Raw genomic sequence first — 27,405 nt, 5'->3', positions numbered from 1 at the left:
GACAAAATCATAAAAAGTGTTAATTATTTTTTAAATGCTGAATATTTACGACATCGTTGAAAAGTCACATAAATCATAAAGCATTTATATTTTTTAACGGTTTCGACATAGTATAAAAAAAACTAAGTTTTTTTATTAAACACCTATTTTGTCAGAAATAATGATATTCATTGGTACCTTTTAATGGCTCCACCAAACATCAAAATGACTACTTGAAACAAAAATTCGTTTGTTTTTTTTGAAAAAATGTGTTTTTCAACGACAACACCAGACGACACATAGTAAATTAATGATTTTGGCGGGATACTCACTAGTTCATTCTCCACCATAGTTGGTGTCACTACCATACCTATATAGTTTACAAAGTGATAATTTTAAAGTCAAACACTTATTTTTTCAAAAAGTATGGACGATTTTTGGTGGATTTTTTCCTTACATAATTTAAATTAATTACAAGACAACATAATATAATATATAATTATATAATGGATGAAAAATTGATTATATACATTTTTCTGAAATGCTTATAAATAGTAGAAGGTAATCAGGATGGTCGCATATAATTCTAAATAACATTGTTATTATCTAACTTATGGGAAATACTATATAGTATATTATTACATATTCGGTAGGTATCTATAAAATAGTATTATAAACTATAAGTCCAACTGTAGATAAAACTATTAACTTTCAAACTGATACAGACAATGAGTGTGTTACATTTATTTAAATAATATTCGATTTATAAGGGTCTAGGTTGGTGAAAAAAAAACAAAAATTCATCTTACAAACATTTAGTATTATTTATTCTAATGTTGAATGTTTTAATTATTATCCATTATAGAGAGAAATGCAGATAAAATAAAACTTAAATAAACTGACACTTTGGTAAAATATAAATTTGTTTAATGCATTTCATTGGATTGTGGCCTAACGACTCTACACTGTCAAATAGTAGCAATTTATGCTAGAAACGGAGAAAAAAATACCAAAGAGACATATAACTTTTTTTCCCCTCCTTGAATAATTTTCGTACTGACGTCAGAGCTTATTTAAAGTTTTATCCATCTAACTCACACCACAAGCATATTTATTTGAATGGTACTATTATGTCGAATATGCTCGTATTTCGAGACTTTAAACAAATAAAATAAAAATAAAGTTTTTATTAACTCTATTCCTGCAATGAGGATCTGTCATTAAGCTACCTTGAAAATGGACCCTTTTGAAAACAAATGTCCAATAACATTTAAATGGGAACAAAAATGTATGCTGACTGATATTAAATGGAAAATAGAAGCAGCCTTTCAGTGGGTAGGCAGAAAAAAAAACAAAATCGACTATTCCGTTACAGTGGTTAATATGAATAAAGCTCGCAGGATGAATAACAAAAATTATTTTTTTATATGTATATAAAATGTGTATAAATGATCTTGTTTTTGAAAGGATATCATAAATGTCAATAACGAGTTGACCAAAAACAAATTGTATAAGCAGTATGCATATATATATTTACATATTTTATTTCATATAGAATAGAGAATGAATCAAATCGAAATGTTATATACAAATCTTTAAATATCTCCACTCACAAATAGTAATTCATTTAATTGAATATTTTTTATGCTGTTTGTATTGTATATTTAACATTTTTTGTTTCTCATACATTTTTACATAAAATATCAAATTATTCAAAGTAAGAAGGTAAAAATAAAATGAATATTTTCTGTACCTAATTGAATATGAAATATATTTTCAATTAACAGAATATTTTATATTTAAAAACATTAAATTTAAATTCGAACAAATAGTTGATTATAAATATTATAAATATATATTCATATAATTATTTAAAGTTTATATGAGTGGTAGGTAGTTACTCGTATTATAAATACACTTTCAAACTTTAAATTATCTGTAAAAATATTATATAATAATACATGTTATAATTTCATAAAATAAATAAATATTATTGGTAATTAACTTAATTCACTTAGAAGTCTCTTTTAGAGAGAGTGAGAGAGAGAGAGTTAGAGGGAGATTTATAGCAGTTTTTAAATAAAAAAAATTAAAATAGAATAGCCTTGCTTGTGAAATATAAGAGTGGTGAGTGTGTGTGGTTCGGCGCACTTTCAGTTTATCCTGTACTTAACTCATAAATAACAATGGTGTATTACCTACTCGAGTTGTGAAAAATTTCAAGTTTTAAGTGATGTAATGATTGGAGTAGTTTTATTATAATGATAGCAATTTTTATTTTTGTTTATCAGGATTTTATGTAACACATATTAGCAACTTAAAATAGATTCAACTTAATAATAAATTGCACTATTTTATTTAGTGTACATAGTTTTATTGCTCTTGTAAATTATTTAAACGTGCCTTAAGTAAGTAAAAAAAAAAATATATACTAAGATTTTTAAAATGTTTAAGATTTATTAAAAATATTTAAACTTTTAAGATGTACAATAAATAAAATACAATGTCTGAATAATTAAGTATAACCTTTTTACTTTGAAGTGCATTTAGTATACCAAAAATTATATATCAACAAACAAATGTGAGAATTTAAAATGATATAATAATAACATACTTATGTATAGTAAAAAAACATTTCATGGTCGAAACAAAATAAATCATTTAATAAAATGGTGGACTCTTTAAACATATTTTATTTATTTGGTAGAGATTTTAGCAAATAATTTTATATACACAATAAAAGGATATATTTCTAATGTTAATAAAAAGCTCCAGGTAATCTGTTTAACCTTTTGAAACGTTTTCAGTGCACTCGAGTGGTTTACGTTTCATTTTTAGCCTAAAGCAAATAGACTATCATATGTATGACTGTACGTCCTAATATCAACTGTGTATGTTCTAATTAAATTAAAGTAATACATTAAATTAATGTATACATTTGTATGCCATTTTTAAATCATCAAAAAAACATTTTATTTACGGAATTCTATTCAAATGCCGAGTTCTTACTTTAAGTTTCAATATTATTTTATTTAGCGTACACGTATATACTTATTATATAGCACAAATAATGTTAAATGTATTGTGTAGTTAGATAATAAATAATAACTTAACCCTTCTCATAATATTTTATTCACCACTCAAAAAGATTTATACGTACAAATGTATTCAAGCAGACCTGATAAACACATAGGAACTATAGTCAGCAAACTAGCATTTTGACTATAATTACTATAATATTTTATACATATCAATGTAATACGAATATATGACTAATCATTGTTCTATGATAATACAATAATCGGTCATAATATTATAATTTATAGGATATTTTTGCCATATTATATGATAAGAAATAATTATCAATGTATTTTTTTTAACGATGTGTATGTTCAATATATTATTTTTAAGATGCGTATAAAATAAATCCCTGGATACACTTTGGCTTAATATTTCTTATAAATTGCGCTTAGTTTTTCAATATCAATACAATTTTTTTAATACGTAAACCAGTTGATGTTATTTTGTACACATGTTTCAAGAAAAATACCAATAAAGTTTATTTTAACTGAAATAGCTGACATATTATGTATATTTTTTTAGAAACATTCAAAATAAATCGGTTAAACTATTTTGTTCTCTGCTCTTGACGTAAGGTATTTTAAATTTGATATTATATATTTTTTTTTATAGTATTTAAAACATGATGCTGTTAAATGTGTCCTTATTACTATATTACCAAATGATTTTATTACACAGTTTTCTTATACACAAATACATAAACAATTATCATTGCTATGCATCTTTATAATAATATAAAAATGATATATATTATATAACTAAATATTTATCAATCAACCACAGTCTTATAGAAAAGTATAGACATTTTAAAACTAACAACAAACTTTTTGATAGTATATTAAGAAAGTAATTCAACTTTAAATGTTTATTTAAATTTATCCCTGTATATAATCTAACACTATAGTTTAAATGAATCCAAAAACAATTTTAACAATGAAAGTCTTTACAAAGTTTAAAATTTATTTTTGTTAAAATAAAATGTAATCAAATATTATTCAACAATATGATAGCAATACAATAGTAGATTTGCACTTGAATATTTAATTTTATTAAGGTACCTAAATAGAAAAAAAACGATATTGTTGTAATATTGTAAAATTCAATTTTTTTTCTTGACAAAAACAGCAATGTTCTTTAAAATATTCACCATCAAAGTCTGTATTTATAGTACTTATAATTTAAGTTAGTACATAGTAATATATTTTTTTTTTATTTTTTACTTATATTATACTGTATTAATATAGTCGTTATTAATTTTATTTAATAGTTATATCATTAAAATCATTGATAACTTATTGATATATTGTATTTCTCAGTTTTGTAAACTATTCAATTTAAGTATTCAAATAAAAAATTTTAAAATCTAATTTTAAACTTTTTTATGATTTGTTAATTATATTATTTTTCTAAGCTAAAAAATTAGCATAACATTTCTGACAAAACAATTTTTTTTAATCAGTTTATTTATATTATTGTTACAATCTCATTAATTTCTAATCATTCTAAAAGTTTTCTTAATTCTAATTTTTGGAAAAAAATTCATGTTTTAAAATTATTTAAGAATGTATTTTACATTTTATTTCTTTGAAAGTATTCAAATGCGTATTCTAAATAAATGTCCACCTATGTAAATATTTGAATACAAATTAAAATTATTTCGTTCAAGACTGGTAATAGTGTAATTAATAATTTAAACAGTTAAAAATCCAAAGTTGTCGTGAATAACATTTAATCGATTGTCAATTATAAGAGTCAAATATCCTGCGAAGTAATGTAATATTTTTCAATAATTCGTTTACGGGAACGGAAGTATTTGCAAATACACACAGCAGATGTCAAGTGTATTTTAAGCTATTTCTGTAGTATTATTTTTCATGACATTAAAGTATGGAAAAAGGCGTTTACTATGTTATATTCACAATTAATTAGTCGTCGGTGGAAGAGACGAAGGTAGCAGTTTTAATATGGTGTTAAGTGACCTAGTGGTCATTGTAGGTCCTTCAAGTGCACATGCCAAGAAAAGTTATTCTGGCCAGACTCTGGTGTTTGTCTGTAATAAATCATTCCAGTTGTTGTGAAGTTGATTGTGTACAAAAGAAATTGCGACAAAAGCACTTGGTGGAAATTATTATTGTTCAACATTGTCCTTTTAGTTATATGCGGGATTTTTTTAACACTTTTCTTCAATTCACAATGAAAGTGAATCTAAATATTTTATTACTATACTGTATTATTAGAATGCGGAAAGAGAAAAAAACTAATTCATCTTGGAAACTAAAGTAATAATGAGCTAAGCGATGGACAATCATTTTACTTTGCTTAAGTCAACATAAGACAGAGTTTGATTTTTTATCAATTGAAAATAATATGTAATAATTAATAAAATAATATAAACTCGATTCTCATATTATATTATTTTAATATAATATGAATAATATGGCGGTGACACAAACAAATTTCATCATAATTTTACTATCAGTAAATTTTTAGAATTTTAAGAACTTTAATACACACTACACTCGAAATAAAGATAAGATTTATAACTTTATAAGTAGTTATGTTAAGGTCTTGTCAAAAATTAAATTTTCAATGAAAAAAAGGTAATATTAATAGAAAAAATGAATATATAATATATATTTTTTAATAAAACATACAATATAATTTAATGTTTTTTTTATGATTTTTTCCCCTTGACGTATACTACAATGAATATTATGAAATAAAATATTTATGTATTTTGTATGACGTATAAATTATAAATTAATTAGAACGTTGAATAATATCATGGTTATTTTCCATAAAACGAAATAAACTTTGATATAAAAATATGAGGATTATTACTAATAAAACTGTTATAGATTTGTTGTGATTTGATGCTATGTTCAAAACTATATTTCAGTGATACTTTATGTCATATTTCATTCATTATACATTTTTATTTTTATTATTTTTCAAAATAGAAGTATACAATATAATATAAAACCATTATACAAGTATTCGACACTATTGTATACAATAATTTTCAATGAATTCAAACATTAAGCTTGTCAAATTTCAATTTGACAAAAATCTCAAATTACAACTACATTTAAGAACATTTTGTCTTTTTTTTTTTATAATATACAGCATTGCTTATTAGGATGAGATAAAATAATTTTAACAGTGTCAATTCCAGCTCTTCCAATAAAATTGTCGACCCTATCACAAAATCCTAAGGTTATAATTGCCACATGACACTTATGTACGTCATAAGATTACAAATAAGTATAACTATGATAAACTATTTTCTGTAAAATTATAATATTGAAGTAAATTTGTATATTTCAATAAATTATTTTATAATATCAATACTATAAATACTTGAGTTAAAAATATATTTAAATTTTGATTCCTACAATATAATTTCAAAACTATACACGAATATAATTAATTATTGACTATGTTAATTACTATAGAACTTTCTTACGTCGTAAAAATTACACATTACTTAGGCATTTTGTGTTAATACCTATAGCTAATAATCCGATAATAAACAAATAATTTTGAACTAGGTGTAAGAAGTATCTATTTAATGTTGTTTTATGGATATCGAATAAAATTAAATATACTTACAAATTATAATTTTTGTAATGTCTTTTAAAAAGTAAATTAGCTGGTAGTTAAAATGATAAATTATGCATATAGTTGTTTGGTCATTAATTTTATTGATTTACCAATTTTTAAGTAAAATAAATAAGTATTGATGTTGTAGTTAGTAAAATTATTATAATTAGTGATATATATTGTTTTATACAATATTTTGTGAAAATTTTTCGTTTGAAACGTAAAAAAAAACGTTTCTTCTTAACTCAAGGTATCAAGGCGTAATTGGCCTTAGAAGTTTAATCCAAAACAGATTAAATAATTCTATTTATTTAATTTGGTAGATTTTTTAATAAATGCATTATTCTGTTAAGTGTATTGACATGGGATTATAATCATTTATACAAATCTTAATTGCATTTTTTTTACTTCATTTTAATGTAAAGCTTTCTAAAGTATTTCCATGGAATGTATTTTTAATGAGATCTATTATTTAATATAATTTCAAATTTTCAACATATTTTTATTCTAACATTATGCTTCCCATATAAGACGAAGTTATAACAATGTACAGTAATCTCATTTATTGTACTTAGTATTGTATAAATAACCCTTTTGTTTTTCCCATACAGCTAACCAAAACGATTTTATACATTTAACAATAACGATGTTAAGCGCATTTCGTGTATGCATTTTTGTTTAGTTTTTCAAATAATCCTTGTATTAAATTAATAATATTATAATTAAAATGTTGAGTGATAAGAAAACTGCCTTGAATGCATACATATTACATATTTATCACTAATTCCCATTAATTTATTATTATACCATTAATTTTTAAATTATTTAACAATTATATTTTATTAGCTAATTCAATATATTTTTCTTTATATGACAGTTAAAAATGCATATAAATATATATATATTGACGTTTAAAAATCATTATTAAGAAAACATACAAATATATATTATACTGCAGTACGACTAAAACGTTAGGTATTTATTTTAGTTATGTTTTCAAGATTCCAATCTTAAGACAATATTCTCAGTATTTATCTGCAAACGCTATTGTCAGGAAACACGGTATCACACCTATCGAATATGTTGTGGGTACTATGGAGAGGCGTAAAGATGGTAATAAACTAATAACAAACAACTGTTAGGAAAGTAGGAAGAATAGATAATGGGTTTTTTTCCCGGGTCTAACTTCGGGTCTTCTACGGCAAATGCATCTACAATCGATCCCGACATGACGCATAAACACCATACGTGCTTATTTTTATAAAACATCGGGTCACATCACTGTTTTTGGAAAATTCAGAAGAATTAAGACAACTTGAATACACAAGGATGTTAAACAACTTTTTTTGATAGAAAAAAAACAAAGAGCTTATAATTATTGTTCTGTATCACTGTGTCAAATACACAATATACAATAATACTGATGCTAATTTAACAGGTAAACAGAGAAAGACTTACTTTAGTTTTTTTTTTTACAGTGGTCGTGTTGATAAAATTTTCACTGCCAAATAGTTGAAAATTTAATACAAAAATCCTCAAATGTTGTCCTTTTAAAATATCGAAAATATTTTATATTCATGATCTTTTTTTTTTAATAAGTGTTGTTAAAAATACCTTCAAAATTACGAAAAATGAATTATTATATTAAAGTTGAAAAATAGTTTTTAATCTTTAGAAATTCTTACCCAAAGCTTTGAAAAATAACACAAGTTTTGTTACATTTTTGTGAAACTAGAAAAAAAACTAACATTTATATTTTATTAGCGTTTTAGCTTAAATTTTGATGAAATTATATATTAAAAAGTAAAATAACAATATTTATCTTTAAATGATTATTTTGTTATATTTTTAAAATATTTATATTGAGCAATAGAAAATATGGACAATGTGAATAGAATAATTAACTGAATACATTAACAATTTTAAAATACTTACACTTGTTTTATTCCATACATACGATAAATCCATCTTACATTGTATAAATATTATGTGAGAAGTTTTCGACAAAAGTTAGTTAAAACATTTATTATACAATAAATATTAAAACAATAACCTAAGAATTTAATAAAAAAATACTAGTTATATTTTAAATGCAATATAATATTATAAGATGTTCTTAGAAATATAAGCTGATTCGCCTGTTTCTTTAGTTATTTTTTCATTTACAGACATTTAACATTGAAATTGTATTTCATATAATATCATCCATTAAGTATAGTGATTATAATAAACTCAATGTCAAAGAACACTTGAAACCTGCTACCAAAAGAGCGACCTTTTTTTTTTGTACAAATATTTACTGTATTTATCTTCTATTCTATAAAATACGAAAATGTAGGCACAGAAATTATGGTAGCAGAACGATTAAAACTGTCAACGTACCACGAAGAAAAAGGTTGGGTTGTTCGTAGGAAAATGTTTCACTTGCCTTTTAATTATTTTATCTTGTAATGTACTCATATTTCAAATGATACACATTCATATACTCGCTTTATTATAATACGTTACTTCGAGGTAATATTAAAATAAACCTATTCAATTTACATTATATTGTATTAAAATGCATTTAAAGATAAATATGCAGCGAAATTAAAACAAAAAAAAACAAAGTTAATGCTATAAACAATAATGTTGTTTAATTTGTTAATTTATTAATACTTATAAGATACAAAAAATATTCAAGCTTTATAATCGTACAATGTTTTTTTTCATGTTCCGTATAATGAGTGGATAAACTAGTGTATCTGTTTGAGAATGTGTGTGTTTACGTACGTGTGTGTACATTCAAGTTAAAAATGGTATTCAGAAAAGAATAATCTTAACCCATTTATGTAGTTAATTACGATAAATACCCTTACTTAAATAGTATTCAATGTCTATTATACAAAATGGATAATCACAATATGAGTTTATTATACATTATTTATAATGCGTATTACATTTATTTTTCCTTCATTTCATATTTTATAATTTTTGGATTATTATTCAGTAAATATAACTGTAAGTAGAATAGAGTGGCTAATTAACTTTAAATTAAGTATTTATACTATATATTATTATATTCGTTTTACGAATATACTAATATATGAATAATATTAAAATCAAATTCTATATTAATATTATTAAAAGAAATGGGTATAAGAATACAATAATAACATATTATTCACCTTAACATCATTCCACTAAATGAAGAAGATTAATTTACTATTTTTATTTGCTATATCAATATTCCATTTTTTTTTTTTTTGTTTGTGTTAATTTAATTAAAAAACATAATATTTTAGTAAAAGAAAACTACATTTCTATTATTTTGTGGTAGGTATATACACTGTATACTTAATCATAGTATCAATCATAATAATATTACAGTTTAATTTTTTTTTTGCATATTTTTGGTGACATCCTTTTTTATATGAAAAAACAAATACTACTAAATAATCTTGTCATTTAAATTAAAAAATCCGTTTTTAAATCTAAAGATACACACATTTTTAATTTATTTTAATGTTTTTATTTTGTAAGAAATAACATTAAAAAAAAAAAAAGATTGAAAATAATTATTTAAATTCATCATTCGTCAATATAATTTCTGTTAAATAAAAATCACTTCTGAATAAAAAAATATGGTTAAGGTACTGTATAAAAAACGATTCAATCATTACAAAAATATAAGTGTTTTAGAAATCAGTAGCAAATTTAAGCGGATAATAAAATCTATAAAGTATGATGTTACACATTTCAAGAACATATTTATTAATATAGTTAAATATTGTTGTACTCGAGCATAGTTACAGTGGATATGGTAGAATTAGCCAAAGATCGATCAGAGGTTACAAAAATTTTTAGACCCATTAAGATATCTATTGGATCTAAATAACTTCGCCAACGTATATTGATTCAGAGTTAATATTGGTACAATATACAGTATTAGTTGCAAATCCCGGAAGACAAGACAACAGTTTAGCAACATTAATGTGGTTTAACTTGTTTTGAATCTTAAGTGTGAAAGATTCATTTTAGGTCATCAACAACAATAGATAGACTACGTGAAGTATTGACATAATAGTCTAATGGAGGAGCATTATGAAAATCAGATTTGTCATTATTAATATCAATCATTAATTCATTACAGAGCTTTGTTCCTATAAGTTTAAATCAAGTAAAATTAATATAGTAATTTCAATAAGTATATTTTTGTGAAATTTCATAAGCTCATTAGCCAGAAATCCTTTACAAAAACGATTATAACTGCAATAATAAATACAAATATGAAATAATAATATTTTTAATCACTTGACATGTGCTATATAAACGCTGTGAATTTAACGATGGCACGTTCAAAAAGCTGATGATATAACTATATTAGTAGCCGATTAACTTGTAATTAAAATTTAGTAAAAGGCAGATGTTGTCGATATTGATAACAATTATAACTTATGTAAAAATAGCAAAAGTTTGATGGACTATAAGACTGAATGAATGAATAAATAACTTAAATATCTAAAATTAAAGGTCGAGGTCCATTATTTAACATAATATTAAATACAAAAAAATAAAATAAAACTATAGTACGTCAAATTTGGTATTAATAAACACAAATAGTTACAATAATTTATTCAACATTTATCAATAGTTTATAAAGTTATTTAAAATATTCCACACAGTTTAGTACAAATATAAATAATAAAAACATACCTAACCTATTAAATGTTAACCTCAAATTTCAAAGCATAAAAAGACAAACAAATAATAATGTATTATTGGTTCATCCGCCTTAAACAAAAAATAATATGACGTGGAGTACTGATAATTTGAAACTTTTGTAGATTATTTCACTTTCATTGCTTTTAAGATAATTCAACCCATTCTATGTACAATGATACCCCCGGAGACATAATACGAGATATGGATTCGAAATGCCGGTTTATTGATATCGAAAACTAATTGGATAGAAATGCGCGATGGTTACCCAAGAGGTTTTTGCAATAATTCAACGAAACAGACAGGTATTGGACAAATTACCCCCTTCCCTAAAAGAAACCATTTCATTTGTCAGCTATAATTCAATTTTAACTTTCTTTTTAAATTCATTTTTTGTCAATGATATTTTTCAAGTTATATATGTTTCTGATACCGAAACCACTATAGAGCAATGCTTCAATAAAGCAATTTCATCGGTGTAGCAGTAATGATATACATACATAACCGAGCATTGACATGATAAATTACACATGTTTAGTTTAAAATAATATGATGTATTATTGTATTAATATCAAATAATACACACATATACCCAATATTAATATTAAATTAGAATTTTTTAAAGGATAATCGATCCAGGAGCATATTTTAGTAATAGTTTATTTTAGGGTCAATAAACTTTAATGATAATATAATTAACCAATGTTAAAGAAATATATGTATTATTCTAACTTTATCAAACTTTTATAAATCTTAATTTGTATTTTGAATTATTTTGTGGTAGCAGTTAAAAATTAATTTTTGTTTAGTTGACTAAATTGTCATTAGTACATTTATAAAAAAATATGTATATTTTAATTTAAAGACAAAATACAATGCAAACCAAGTGTTTTCTAATTAAAAATAAATGTATACTAAGATAGCACACTATAGTTTATTTTTAAAAGTAGGTTATTATAATAATATTAAGCTAGTAGAGTTAAAAATGGTAATATAAACCTGAGTGAATAAACAATAACTGTTTGCATTTATGATTAAATTTAATTTTACAAAATATGGTTATTACTTATAAGCTTTTATAATATACCGAGTACTAAATGTTTTATTTAAAGAAAATTAAAAAAAAATAAAATAATGTACAAAGTTATTCATAATGAGATTAAATAATAACTTACAATAATTAGTCATTAATTCCTTCATACATACTATTTAAAAATAGTAAATTATCACATGTTAAAACAAAACTTTTTCAACATTATTATTAAAGGTATATCGGCTCTCTTGTTTTTATATTATTACAAACAAATTTCCCAAAAAAGGGTTAGTTGGTTTATAAAATCATATTAATTATTTAAGAATTAGAATTGAAAACGAACCATGAGCTTTTGCCGAACAATCGATACTTGAAGAATAGGCTACTGTTAAGAAGGTTATAATTCAAGATCCGAAATAAATAGTGACTGGCTTAGAACAAACTGAGATTTTAAATAAATATGTTGGTATTCAGACCATTATTCTATCTATTAAGGTTTATGGAAAATGGAAATATCTTCAAACATATAAGCAATATATTTTGTATAAATAAACTAGGTATGTACACAAAAGACTTGACTGTTTTGTTTTGTATGGGTCAAGGATAATTTTAATACTATACTCCAAATTTTAAGTCTACTCGACCTTTTCGATATATCAGATAAATTATAAAAATGATGATTTTGCGGAAATGATGAAATAAATTGGTTCAATATTGTTTAGAACATTTTTTTATAACCGTACAACTTTAATTTTGAATTTTTTAGTTAATTGAAAAATTAAAGGTTTTATATTGATATTTAGAATAATGGGCAGTAATATCAATAAAAGCATATAATATATTACATTTAAATGAATATATCATGAATACATATTTTTCTCGAATTACTTAATTATTCCTTTCAACTTGTTTTTGTAAAACTATGCCAATCCACAAAAGCGCTGAATTTAATTGTTAAACTCTTACAATCCTAATTTTGACAGAAGTGTTACCACATTTTAAACTACTATATAACATTTAACGTATTATATCGTATTTTTATTTTTTATGCTATTAATAAAAAAAAAAAATTAAGCATTTTTGTGCATATAAATATTATATCATATCTACTTATTACCTACCTATTACTTATGAAATATAATAATATTAGATTTACATTACTAAAGTGATAACTGTATATATTCTAACTTGTATTTACGTATTAAAATTTAATTTTGTATCACTATACCTATCACCTATATAAAATAATATTATTTTATTTAGTTAATCTATAAAATAACGTAAACGAGAAATAAAAACAACATTTTAACTGTCCACGTTTTTCTAAAATACTACAGTCGTTTTGTTCCTAACAAAATGAAACGAATTTAAAGCTTACACCATCGCCACGAAGATGAATGGTTAGCAAACATAGTTTCCTAAAAGGTGTGCAGTTAATAATAAACAGGGTTTAATATGGTAGATTTATTGTGCACATACGTGGATTATTTTTGAGCATTATTGTATGAATCCATCAATACTTACGTCGTTTGAAATTAATTGGTTTTAAGAAAATAATTTTTTCTATGTAGAATTTTAAATCCTAAAATGTTATTTATATAATGTTATATGTAAATTATAATAGCAAATATAATTTAAGTACATTTAAAAATAGTTTAATCGGAAATTTAATTAACACGAAAGTAAGATTTTTTTTTTGAAATAAATCATTTTGAACATTTTAAAAATAATAAATGAAACGATTTGTCTATAAATGAAATTCAGATTGTTTTCATACCAATATTAAAGCACAGAAATCAAAAAATAAAATTAATTATGAAGTAAAAAGTAAAAAAAAACTCAAATAAACAGTAATAATAATATAGGAATATTGACAAATTGAAAAAATAATACTGGATTAAGATTATGTAAAAATCGATAGACAAAACGCATAATACATATTTTAAAACATATTATAAATTATAAATTATTATCACCATAATGAAAAACAATATTTGTGATAAGCACTGTAAGATCTCCGTCTAATAAATTGTCGATCATTAATCACGAAACTACAGCTAATGTATAACTATTATGTTTTGGCTGTAATGATAAGTGGTATGTATATTATAAATGAAATATAATTTACGTGATTTTTTTCAAGGCACTTAAAGACTTTATCGCAATTTTTTTGAAATATTTTCTGACAAGATGAATTTTATATTTAGTTTAAACGAATCTGATATGGACTTTCAATCGTTTTTTTATTATTATTTTTATACCCATCATGACTGCCTAAGGCTTGTCGGAGTAAAATGTCATCGGGTCAATCGAACCACCTAAAAAAAAAATATCTGTGACAATTCTCAGCAGTCAACATCGATACCCTTTATCATTTGCTATCATAAGCATTTTTATGGAAAAAAAAAACAAAATATAAAGTAAAAAAATACATTTATATTAAAAATAAATTGCTACCAAACATTAATTAACTAAGTCACTAAGTTGAATAAGTAGAATAATTAATTAATATATGTAATAAGACTTTGCTACGCTTGAAATTAAATTGTTTGATGTTTATATTATTATATTACAATTAATTACCTAAATAACTTAATTTTATCTTAATTTCATTGTTGAGTTGTAATATTAATATTAAGGATTCGTTTCTGTTTATTTGCTCAAACAATTACTAAGTAGATACATTGTAACACTCTTCCCTAAATAAAATTGATCATTACTAATAATAATGTGAAAGTAACATTTATTTTTCTATATTATAAGAATACCTACCTACTTATATAAATTATTCAATAAATATAATTTAGTTTAAAAAAATGTAGAGTAATGTTGAAACTGATATCTACAATTAATTAGGTAAGTATAATAGATAGTTATAACTTTTCGTGAAAAATTATTTCAAGTATTTAATAAATCAAAATAATTTTATTTAATAATATTTTTCACCATGAAAATAATCATTGTTTTCATTGACTGTCTTAGGAATAAATTTGACCTACTTGATAATGATATATTTTTAAGATTTTTCTATTCAAATTTAAATAAATTCTATTTTATATTCAATTTTAGTAAATATAACATTGTCGAAGGCAACAAAAACGACGGTATGCTTTCCAAATAACCAGCGTTGGTAATTAAGGAACGGCGTTCGCTTCAAGGCGTCCTCTCGCTTTTTCCGATTTAATTACATTTTGGTTCACAGCTTTAAAACAGATCCAAATTTCAAATGCTTAATGAACTTCTCTTTTGTTTTATAGAATCCTTAAGATTTACCGTCCTTTTTGCTCTTATTTTTTTTCTATATTATTGTTCATTGTACATAATGTACAATGTGCTGTGTGAGTAAAAACTGCAAATAAAGACCAAAATGCGTTTAATTTTTCACAGGAGCATGTTAGGTAGCCACAAAACATATTATTAACGATGTATTCGACTAAATGATTTCGGTTGAACTGAATTAAATTATTTGAACAATCATTATCGCTTAAGATTGTATGAAGTATTTATGAGTTAAATTAAAGTCTAGCCATATCTCGATTTTCTAGTAACACATTAATTTATTCTATTAATTTGCATATATTTAACAAATTAAATACCAAATTATCAATTTAATAGTATAAATACGTAATAAAAAAAGTACTTACATATTTTAGAATTTTTAGTTGTAAATATTCATTGATGTTTTCATCTAAAATAGCTGATATGTTCACTAATTTAATAGCAGCATGATATCTTACTGAATCTGAAATATTTATAAAAAAAAAAAAAACTATACATTATTAATATTATAATAGATAAATATTTAGAATATTACATTAAAAATTCAACAATACAGTAGAACGCCGGTTCATAGTGATAAAACCATTATAAGAAAAATTACTGAAATGGATATGTTAATTTTTAATTCAACAATAAATCATTTTATAATTAAAACGATTCTAAGTTGAGACACTAGCGATGGACCGAAAGACCACTATATTTCTAAAAATATTTTATTATTTATTTATATTGCTATTATTAATATTTCTTTACTCATAATATGGAGGGTTGAAATTATTTTAATTAAACATAAATCACGTAGTTTAGTTAATAAATATATATAAGTTATTAAAATAGTATTTTACATAATACAAATAACTGTTATTTTTAAAAGTCAATTCCCCCGGCGTGATAGCTCCTTGATATACATGTATATATGTAAATTAATGTAAATACTTTAAAAATTTGTTTATACCTATTTAGTTAATAATAATATATGAAATGAAAAGTTTTAAATTTCTACAAATATTTTTTTTTGAACTAAACAAAATAATTATAATTGTTATTTTTCGTTTAAATATTAATATTTAGTTTCGTAAAAATGTCATTTTTTAAGTATAAAGATCTATCATAATTTATAATATTGCTAAAACAAACTTAATTTAAGTAAAAATACTGTTCAAACCACCAACAAATGAAACTTATTTAGCAATAAAATATATTTTACTAGGTATGTATTTAATATTTTCTTATGAATTACTTATAATAGCCTCTGAAAATAATATATTAAAATAAAAAATAACATGAAAAAATTAAAATATTACGACATTCTGTATTTCTGGGTTTGTGTATTCAACTATTTTAAATGAAATCATTATATAAATTATAAAATAAGTAAAATTAAAAAATCAAAATATATTTAAGGTTGAATCTCATTTAAAATATATAAAAGCTAAACAGAGTAGAAAAATATTACTGATATTTTTTAGTCCATAGATTCTTGAAAATCCTCAAATAAATACCTACCTAATGCTGCTATACTTTGTCGTGCATTCAAGAGGTTTAAAATGTATTATAAAATAAAATATGCTAATACTGTTTTACCCAATCTTGTCTTATTAGTTAAGAAGTTTGACCAAATTGTAATTCATTTTGATGTTCAAAGCTGTCAATCGCTCACAATGCAATTGGAATCTATACATTTTGTTCAAATCTAAAATATACCTCATCTTGGGAAATCCTCAATATTTAAAATTGTTTTTTACTCTGTAATTTACTCATTGGTTTAACTTAATTTAAAAAAAACAACGTATTAGATAAATATTAGTTAGTAACATTATAAACATAGAACATTCTTATATTAATTATTTTGAAAATATTGCTGGGATAATACAAAATATATGGTGTATCACATAGTACATAGGTATTTAAATGTAATTTTAATATACAATTTTCATATCTCCGCGATAAACTATATATATATATATATATGTATTTTTTTTTTTTAAATAAGATAAGACAATTATGTTTATAAACTTTGAACTTAAGTGTTCTATAAAAATATGTATGATATTTTACTAATATTGTATTCAAAGAAGTATAATATTGTAATATACTTGTAGCCTGTATAAGAACAAAACATTTATTTATCAAGATATTTAGTTTATATTTTATAAAAAAACTGAATACATTTTTAATAAATGGTTTTTAAGATTTTATATTTTTTATCTGGTTGAAATAATATAGAAAATTTAATTTAAGAAAATACATATAAAACATGGTTAAGTACTTTAGGTCATAAGAACTATATAATAAGTCAGTTACAGAATAATTTTTAAATAAAAGGATATAGCTATAAAGTTAGAACAACTTCAAAGAAAGATTATATAAGTCCCTAGTCGATCAACTTCTCAGCAATATTAAAATACTTACAAACACAGATAACTTTAAACGTTTAATAAGAATTTTTTATAGTAAATCCTATCAATTAATATAAAGTACAGCTCAAAAATTATTGTTTTACAAAACATTCTTTCATTTATGCAACAATGTAGACATATAATATATATTATACAAAATAAGCTTTAAAATAAAACGTCATAATATATGTTCTATAAAACTGAATCACTATTTGATAATAGCTGTTTTTCCAGATACGTATATGCGTTGATAGTATTAATTAAATTAAAGAGGATTAAAAAAACATCTAACAACTTAGTAATACTACTTTAACAGTTAAATTACTTGGTTATTTTTCAAATTTTGATCTGATCCTTTTTAAATGTTCTTATTAAATACCTTATATATTTTAATTAAATTTATATTATGTATATTTTCTTCACATAATAATTATAAATGATACGCGTATTATGTTTGTTATATTATACACAGTGCTATTCATACTGAGGTACACCTACTTATAATTTGTATATTACACATAATTATTCAATTCGTTTACTACGAAAAGTTACCTATGTCTACCTTTATCGTTATGTACACTTCACGGTAGTTCGTTATAGGATGTGAGAGATTCTGGTATACCCGACAGTTATCTCGGGAAAATAAACAGCTATATAACGTCATACTCATTGTTTTTAGATGATAAACACGTATGCTTTTGGTGTACATATCTCTAAATATTCTCTAGTTGGTATATTCCACGGTATCACATAAAATGTAATTAAAACTAATGGAGAAACTTTCATGAACCTCTTAGCCATCTATGTCATGGCGATTATACAACGAGTGTACTGAAATCATCCTTAGTGGTACGACAGTGTATTATAATATTATGCTAAGAAAATAGCGATAAAAACTATACGCAAACTCACTAATTACAATAATGATGATCATACAATAAATCACTAGTTGAGTATTTTACTTAAATGGTTATCAATAATATTATTTATTTTACATGTTTTATTCCAACGCCAAAAATCAAACAAAAATGGAATATAAATTAACTATAGTTAAATGCTTAATATTACAATTTCTGAGTCTCATGTCGAATATTTTTTAAATAAGCTGAAAAGAATTATGTTTCTTAAAATTTTAGTTACTAAATAATATATTTAAGAAGGTACTTAACAGTTAAATGATATTGTATTGTTCATATTGTATGATATTTGTTAATTATTGCTTACATAGTAGCTATTGAGACTTGCATCGATAACAACAATAAATTAATGAGAACATAAGAAATATAATGGATTCTTTATATATAAATTAATATATAAGTGTTTCAAAAGTTATTATTAATAGCGGTATTTTCTTATACAATTGTCTTTTTTGTCTAGTACTAACCCATCATCCTTCTTAAGATTTGAGTTTATAGTTTGTAGTTAATGATTTTTTTTTATATTGGTTGTTGAATATAGTCATGTATATGATAGATCGATTAATTAGTCATAATCAATCATTTTAATTATTAGTGTTGACTTTTACCAAGATTCAGCAAAAAAAAAAAAAAGAAAGTTATTGAAGAAACTTATTTAGCAGTAATATTTTATTGTTGTTATTACATAGTTATAAATTTTATAATACAAACAATTGGAAAAAAAAAATCACAAACATAAATAAATAAATAAAGTTTTGTACTATCATTCCATTATAATACATACATTAAGTTGAACAAACTTTTTGTTTGTTCGATAGTTATTGACTTATATTGGTTAATTTATAATATGATAGGTAAGTAAAAACATTGGATATTACATAAAAATATTTATTTTATAATATTGTGGATTATATAGTAAATTAATCAAACTCCTAAAACGCCTATATGTATCACGATTTTCAACCTATTACAGAGTTTTTAATATTTCTGGATCGTTATCATTATTACGATATAAATTATTTATTATTATTATTATTATTATTTATGATAATATATCCTTTTTTTTTTTTAACTGTCTTGATAAAAATCATTGGTTTCGAAATTATATTTTTTGAAATGTACTGTTTTTTCAATTTTTATAGTTTTTTGAAATACATTTAATGTACATTTTAACAGCTTCTAATTGTATAGGAATTATTTTGATTAGAACTTAGAATTAGTAAATATCTCATTTATTGGAAATGGGTATTCGTGGAAAAGGGCAAGATAGGTACACATTTAGTGGAAACTTGGCAAGATAGGTACACTTTTAGTGGAAACTTGTATCGCCTCTTTGTTTAGTTACTGATTAATTATAATTTTAGGATCGATAAAATGAGTTATACGCGTGTTTTGCAGTGTTTGATGTACTTGTACACACCCTATACCCGTGAACTTTAATTGTCAAACACCTATATACGTATCTAAAACGACCACTATAAGCTTCAGAACTATGAACTATAATACAATTTTAAACGAACGGATTTGTTATTTTAAACTGGTTAATAATAAAATATTTATTGAAAGTAATAAACTCTCCTATCATTTTTTTTTCAAATTAGAATTAATCAGCCTCAAATCGAACTTGACTATAATATTTTCAGTTTATTATGTTTCTGTATTTTATTATTAGTGTACTTATTGCTTTGTGTAATTCATTTATCAATACTAATTATAAATTAACTACTGCACTGAACCATTTGATGTAGATTTAAATAAATTAATAAATTAATAGTAATATTATGTTATATTAATATACATGTGTATGTAATATGTATATTATAATATTGTTCCCATACTTCATAGAATCTTCTACATACAAGCCAATAACTCTAGATTTTTTGATAAAACCGTGAGCTTACTGATTATACTTTCGAGTAATTTGTGAATTAAAAAATAGTTTATGAACCAAAAAAGGTCTCGACGTCCCGTCGCTATTTTCGACTTAATTAATGCAAAAATAAAATCTCTTAAATGTGGTCTGACTTTGAAAGTAATACAACAAATCAGCTTTCTTCTTTGAAAATTACTTAATTAAATTTTTAATTAATCGATTTTTTACTGTTTTGGTAATAATAAGTATTGTGGAAGAGTACAATTAACTTATAAACATGATAAAAAAGGATCATCATCTTCGATATTGGATTCAATTTTAAATAACATTTAGTACGCTTTTAAAATATTTCTATTACTATTAATTAAATATATTTATTAATAATAAATTTACAATATGCAGATATTAAATAGTATGTATAACAAGTAGATTTGATAAATAAGTACACGCGTAAAAATGTATATATGAAAAAAGTTAGCCAACGTGGAAACATTCAGCTTATAAAATTTAAACAAATAAATAGTTTATTGATTTTTATTTAAACATATTTTCAATATTCCCGATGGAGACAAATAAAACTCTAATTTTTTTTTTTAACTTTTTGGACACTTATACATTACTGAAACTCACTGTATGTTATAAGGCTTAATGGACAAGAACTTTAAGGTTCCACGGTGGTCTCGTTCCACAAGTGCATATAGGCGATGCATTAATACTATTGTGACATACAACAAAGACGTATGCGTTGAATAAAAAATGTTTAACGAAATATATCAGACACAGAAATTATATTGAGTTTCATTCAGTTTTATACGATACAACATTCCATTCAAACATTCTAAATTATATCAATAAACATCTAATAATAATACTTTTGGAGAAGATTAATTCAAGTATTCATGTAATCATGTCATTAGAGAAGTCTTGCACTTTTCATGTTACTTTTTATTTAACCTTGGGTAAATTCGATACTCAGAAGCTACTATTTCTACATAATATTTACTTATATATAATTATACGATTTATATTACTTACATTTAGCCGTTACGAAAAGACTGATTATAGTTGTTGAACTTAAGAAACTACATTAATATCAAAATAAAAATTTATCCTTTATAAGAGGCATTTGAACATATTTTTAACGCTTATCTTTCAGTTCACGCTATTCAAATAAGTACTTACAATTTAAAATCATTATTCATATGTTTTTAATTTCTATCTAGCTTTGTAAAATTTTAAATATTGCTAGTATTACTATTATACCTATATATTTTCTACAAAAAAAAAAAAAAAAAAACAAAATAATCGAAAATTATGGTCTTAAAAAATGAGTCCATTATTAATAATTTATTATATCAAAACTATCGAAAAAATTATCAAAGTTTATCAGTTATCACATTTCATTTATGTTATCAGTAAAATTAATTTTACCCAAATCGTAATAAAATTCCGAGGAGGTGGAGTTAGAATGTGTTTAGGTGGATTGAATGTTAAAACTTTTGGCTGCAACACGATTGCGCACTTTTTCCTTTTTTGACCCAACTAATTACAGCACGATTGCGCACTAAATTTGTAACACGATCGCGCCCCGATAATTTTTTACCTGATAAAAACACAACACGATTGCGCACTAAATAATATGGATATAAACTTTATTATATAATTGATATACAACATTATAATGTAATGTACTAATATTATTATACAATAATATATTATATTGTTCTAGAATTTTCATTCACGCATTCAATAACTAATTATCAGATGAAATGAAAAGTTGTTTTCCCAATTACGAGGTCATAACTGACAACAATTTATGATCGTTTACTTATTTAAACATATTCTGTTTATTCTTTAAAATGTTGTGTTGAATTAATAATAGTTTATAAAATAAATATTATTATAGGCAATAAAATACTATTTATCTATACATATAATTTGGTGCTCAATATTGTGCTGTGATTTTATCAGGTAAAAACGGATCAGATCATAATTGTGTCATAACTAGTCAAAACAAAAAAAAAATAGTATGCAATTGTCTTATACCAAAAACTTTTACCTAATCCCAATACTAACGGATCACTGGTGTTTTGATCATTACTCGAACCTTTTGTCTAATTTAAAGTGTAATAAAATATGTCATATTCGGGTATGGCCATTTGTAGAGACTAAAGGCAGAGAAAATCCGCTAAGTGAAGTATTTGGCAACAGCTAAACCCAGATTCCATTCCAGAATAAAATAATAAAATAATTGTACATAAAAACAAACAAATATCAAGTACCGTATTCATGCATTATATACGAATAATCAATAGCAAAATTATTATTAATGCGTATATATTTTTATGTATTGTAATGTTTGTATAAATAAATCTTATGAAACTGAAAAATAAAACGAGCAAAATGAAATAAAAGTATATTAATAAAATAATAACGTTTGGGAAAAATCTGTAGAGAGGGTCAAGGGTGACAGGTAGAAAACATCTGGTGGTGGGTATAAGTCATCGACGGATAACTATTTGTAACTCAGGAAGGCTACATGTGAAGTCAATAGGTAGTTGTTGGTGATGACTAGTAGTGTTTATAATTATGATCAGGGTTTGGAACGTATAGCACTAAAAAGCACTAAAATATGCGCTTATATATGACACGATAAACCTAAAAATATGCACTAAAAATGAAAAAATATGCTCTAAAAATGAAAAAAAAAATACTTAAAAAGTCATTAAAAAAAGGATTCATTTCATATAAATACAAAAAACATTGTAATTTATTTATAATTATTAATTAATAAAATAAATTAAAATAATAAAGATAAAATCTTTACAAAATATAACTATACATCATAGTTTTTGATTTATTGAGTATAGAGTGTATTATTAAACTCAAAACAAATTTTTGTAATTAATCGTTCAACATTTTAATTATTACATTTTGAATAATAATATTATCCATCAATCGTTAAAAATCGTTAAATAAGCGTTAAATATACAAAAACCTCTAAAATATGCAAAAACCCCAAAATATGCAAAAAAATGCAAAATAAAATTTCATATTTGAATTCTCCGTACTGTAAAACGTATTTGTATATCACTCTGCTATGTTTTACATCACCTATGATGGATATGCAAATGCTATTAAGTCCCGAACCCTGATTATGGTCGTAGAAATATTATGTTATTTTGACGTTGGTTCTATTTCTCTTGACCATCCACATTTTATATATATATACCTACCTATACAAACAATAAATATAATTTATGAATATAAATGAAAACTATTTGTTTAAAAATCAAAATATTAAATTAATATTATAATAATTTTTTATTTATATTTAATTATATTAATTAACTGATTTTATGTAGAGTTTCAATAACATTATAATTATTTATCGTAATGATAGGTAGGTATATAGAAAATATTTTAAACAATACCTTAAAATTAAAAATTAAATTAAATCACAAACAATTGATGGGTATCTTGAAAATTTGCTTAACTCTTATTGAATTAATTTTAATGAATTTACCTATATAATTCCTTTAACTACGTTTTTGATAAGCAATGAAACACAAACATGATTGATTTTTCAAATTTCACAAAATAAGAATACACAAGTGTAAACATTTTCTAAGAACACTTTATCTAAACTATTTGTATATAATTATGCTTATTGCAAATCTGTATAAATCTATTTAAAACACTATTTCTAGATATAAGTGCAAAAATTAAACTCTGTGAACATGCTAAGTGTTAGTTTTCTGTAAGTACGAAATGTATCAAACTTAAATAATATATGTATTAGATGTTCTTAATTACAATTATATTGTGCACACTCATTTGGTATTCAAATGCACATGCGTTGCAGTTAAATGCAAGAACATCTGGGCATATTATATAATTTAACATAAGCTATTTGCGTATTATATTTAGTTCATATAAATGTATTATATTGAGTAAGTACTAACGTAATATAGGTAATGTAATAATATTAATATCAGCCTGACGATTTAAATAATTGTTTGTTTATAAAACCAAATATAAAAAACAATTATATAGTTTTACGACTAAGGCTTAAAAAAACATAAAACTACTATATATTGTGTTATTTATAAATATCTAAATTTAAAGAAAAATACTTGAAAGAAAAATGAGTATAGACATTGGAAATAATATATGATTTTTTATGTATAGTATAAAAAACTGAATCCTTTCTATGTTCATAAAAACAAGACATTTCTATTATAATATAAATGTAATAGTTTTCATTCACTAGCTAAAGAATTAATTTCTACTATGATCTTATTTGTTGTAAGTTTTAAAAAGTATCATATTTTAGATTTGTAGATTTGCTTAAGTAAAACTTACTCACTTACTCATTCCTCAAGAAAAGCATACTACCATTAATGCAATTAAATTTAAGTATTGTATAAAAACAATAAATACAGTAATTTTAATTATTATTTTTTTCAAATTATAATTCTCCCCCACTAATTTTAAAATTATAAATTAATAATAATTATAAACTAAAATTTATAAAAAAAATACGATATGTGTCTAGTATATTAGTATATAGATATTGGGACGTAAATATTATAAGATAATAATATACATAGACGTGTGCAGACTCAAGTCGCAGGGTATGTAGTTGATATAATATGATCTCCTAAAAATATAAATGACTCTGAATAAATGCCTACTTATTTATTTTCTTAAAAATATTTATTATTATCATTACTATTGTTACCGATTTTAGAACCTAAGTTTAAAATTAGAGATTTTACCATATTTTTTTTTTTTTGTTGAATACTAAAAACATATTATATTATTGTATGATATAATTTTATAATATATATTAATAATTTATAATTCATGTTAGGTTATTGAAAATCGTATAATTTTACCACATTACTTAATTGAACCACAATAAGAAATCATACATACAAAATAAATGTTAATATTTTTTCTTCTTGAAAACTGTTATTTTGGGATTTTGTTCATATTATTATGGCCTACACAGAGAATTCAAGCCCTAAGCACACGTCTATGATAACATAATAATATATACTATACTGGCTAAATAATCATCGAACAATTACTATAAACATCACTAAATAAAATTTTCAAAAGATTATTATTGTAAGCTTTTTATTTCACGTACTTAATTATACTCGTATACGATATATCTCATACTACTACAGTGTTTTAATGTACCTACAAGTTTTATTATATATCAACTTGTGTAATTCATCATACATTAGTTTTATATTATCGTGGATTCCCACCACACAGTTTTACAATTATTTTTGATTACTTTAAGAAATATACAATAATAACCTGCTACATATACGTATGGCAAAATTACACCAAAAAATTGTATTGCTACTAGGCCACGTCTGTAAAATAATATGAGTTATATTAATATTGTATTTTAAAATATTTTCATTTGTACTCGGTATGACTTTGTATCTTATCTGATATTGTTCACATAAAACTCCATTCAAATATCCTATTTGCTATTGATTTGTCACTAATATCCTTTACCAGAGATGAAAAAAATTGTATAGCTATTATCACTATGTGATATTAGTATTGATTTTTAATGTTAATTTAAATTGTCTAATAACAACATTATATTATTATGAAACACTATTATACTTATTGATAAAAATACAACACTTATTTAATGATTTTATCAAATTAAAGTTTAAGTTCAACATAATGATATTACCTATACAACTTAATTTGAAATAAAAACTGATATACCGTCTCAGCTCAAAATAATTTTAATATACAATGATTCATCTCTAAGTTTTAGTTTAATACATCCCTTACAGTAATCTATCAGAGCATCCAATATTGACTCATTTTCACATTTTATTTTCATATTCACCGTCAATATAATTTTGAATAGAGCCGAGGCACCTCGAGTATTATACGCTTTTGACCCATCCCCTCGTGACTATTCACACCCAGACGAATACATCTCATGACTATCTTCTACCGTAACCCTTATCTGTTATATACCTACCTACCACAATACACAGTACATTTTCGTAACACCTGATTTTTTCTTGTCGCCGTTTTTATACCTATACACTTCCCAGTTATAAATTATAATACATAATGTTATGTAGTCTCTCCAACCTTATCATATATACAGTACTACAACCCTATATTATTCATTTTTTTGTCAACTATGAATAATTTATAACACTGAGAAAATCCAAAAATAACTCAATTCGATATTCACCCACTCTTGATATGCTTTCTATAAAACTACCAAAAACGGACAAGACTGTAATTCTGTGGGTCTTTGAATTCGGTTCAATTTAATGCCCACTTATTTTCTACCAGATTTATTGTGTAAACGATATTTTATATTTTATTTTTATTTGAACATAATATATGTAGCAACCAGTATATATAAAAACAGTATTACACATTATTATGAAATTAAATTTACAAATTTACAATTGTTAGAAAATCTAAATTAACTTAGGTGTTGCAACCGTGTTTTTGGTCAAACTAGTCAGAGAATAG

The 27,405-nt window shown here is 23.3% G+C and overlaps 1 protein-coding gene across 2 annotated transcripts in view; it reads right to left on the bottom strand.

The window, feature by feature from the left end:
* LOC114126804 (uncharacterized) overlaps positions 1-27,405 on the bottom strand; it is a 198,508-nt gene that overhangs the window by 53,706 nt on the left and 117,397 nt on the right. For both annotated transcript variants that reach the window (XM_050199229.1, XM_027990821.2), the window contains one exon: positions 16,042-16,139. In XM_050199229.1, the coding sequence (XP_050055186.1) occupies positions 16,042-16,139 (98 nt within the window). The remainder of the gene's footprint in view (positions 1-16,041; positions 16,140-27,405) is intronic.

Source organism: Aphis gossypii, chromosome 1 (genome assembly GCF_020184175.1).
Source record: "Aphis gossypii isolate Hap1 chromosome 1, ASM2018417v2, whole genome shotgun sequence".
NCBI lineage: Eukaryota > Metazoa > Arthropoda > Insecta > Hemiptera > Aphididae > Aphis > Aphis gossypii.
The sequence above is the reverse complement of the archived record's forward strand: the minus strand, read 5'-3'. Positions and strand labels throughout refer to the sequence as shown.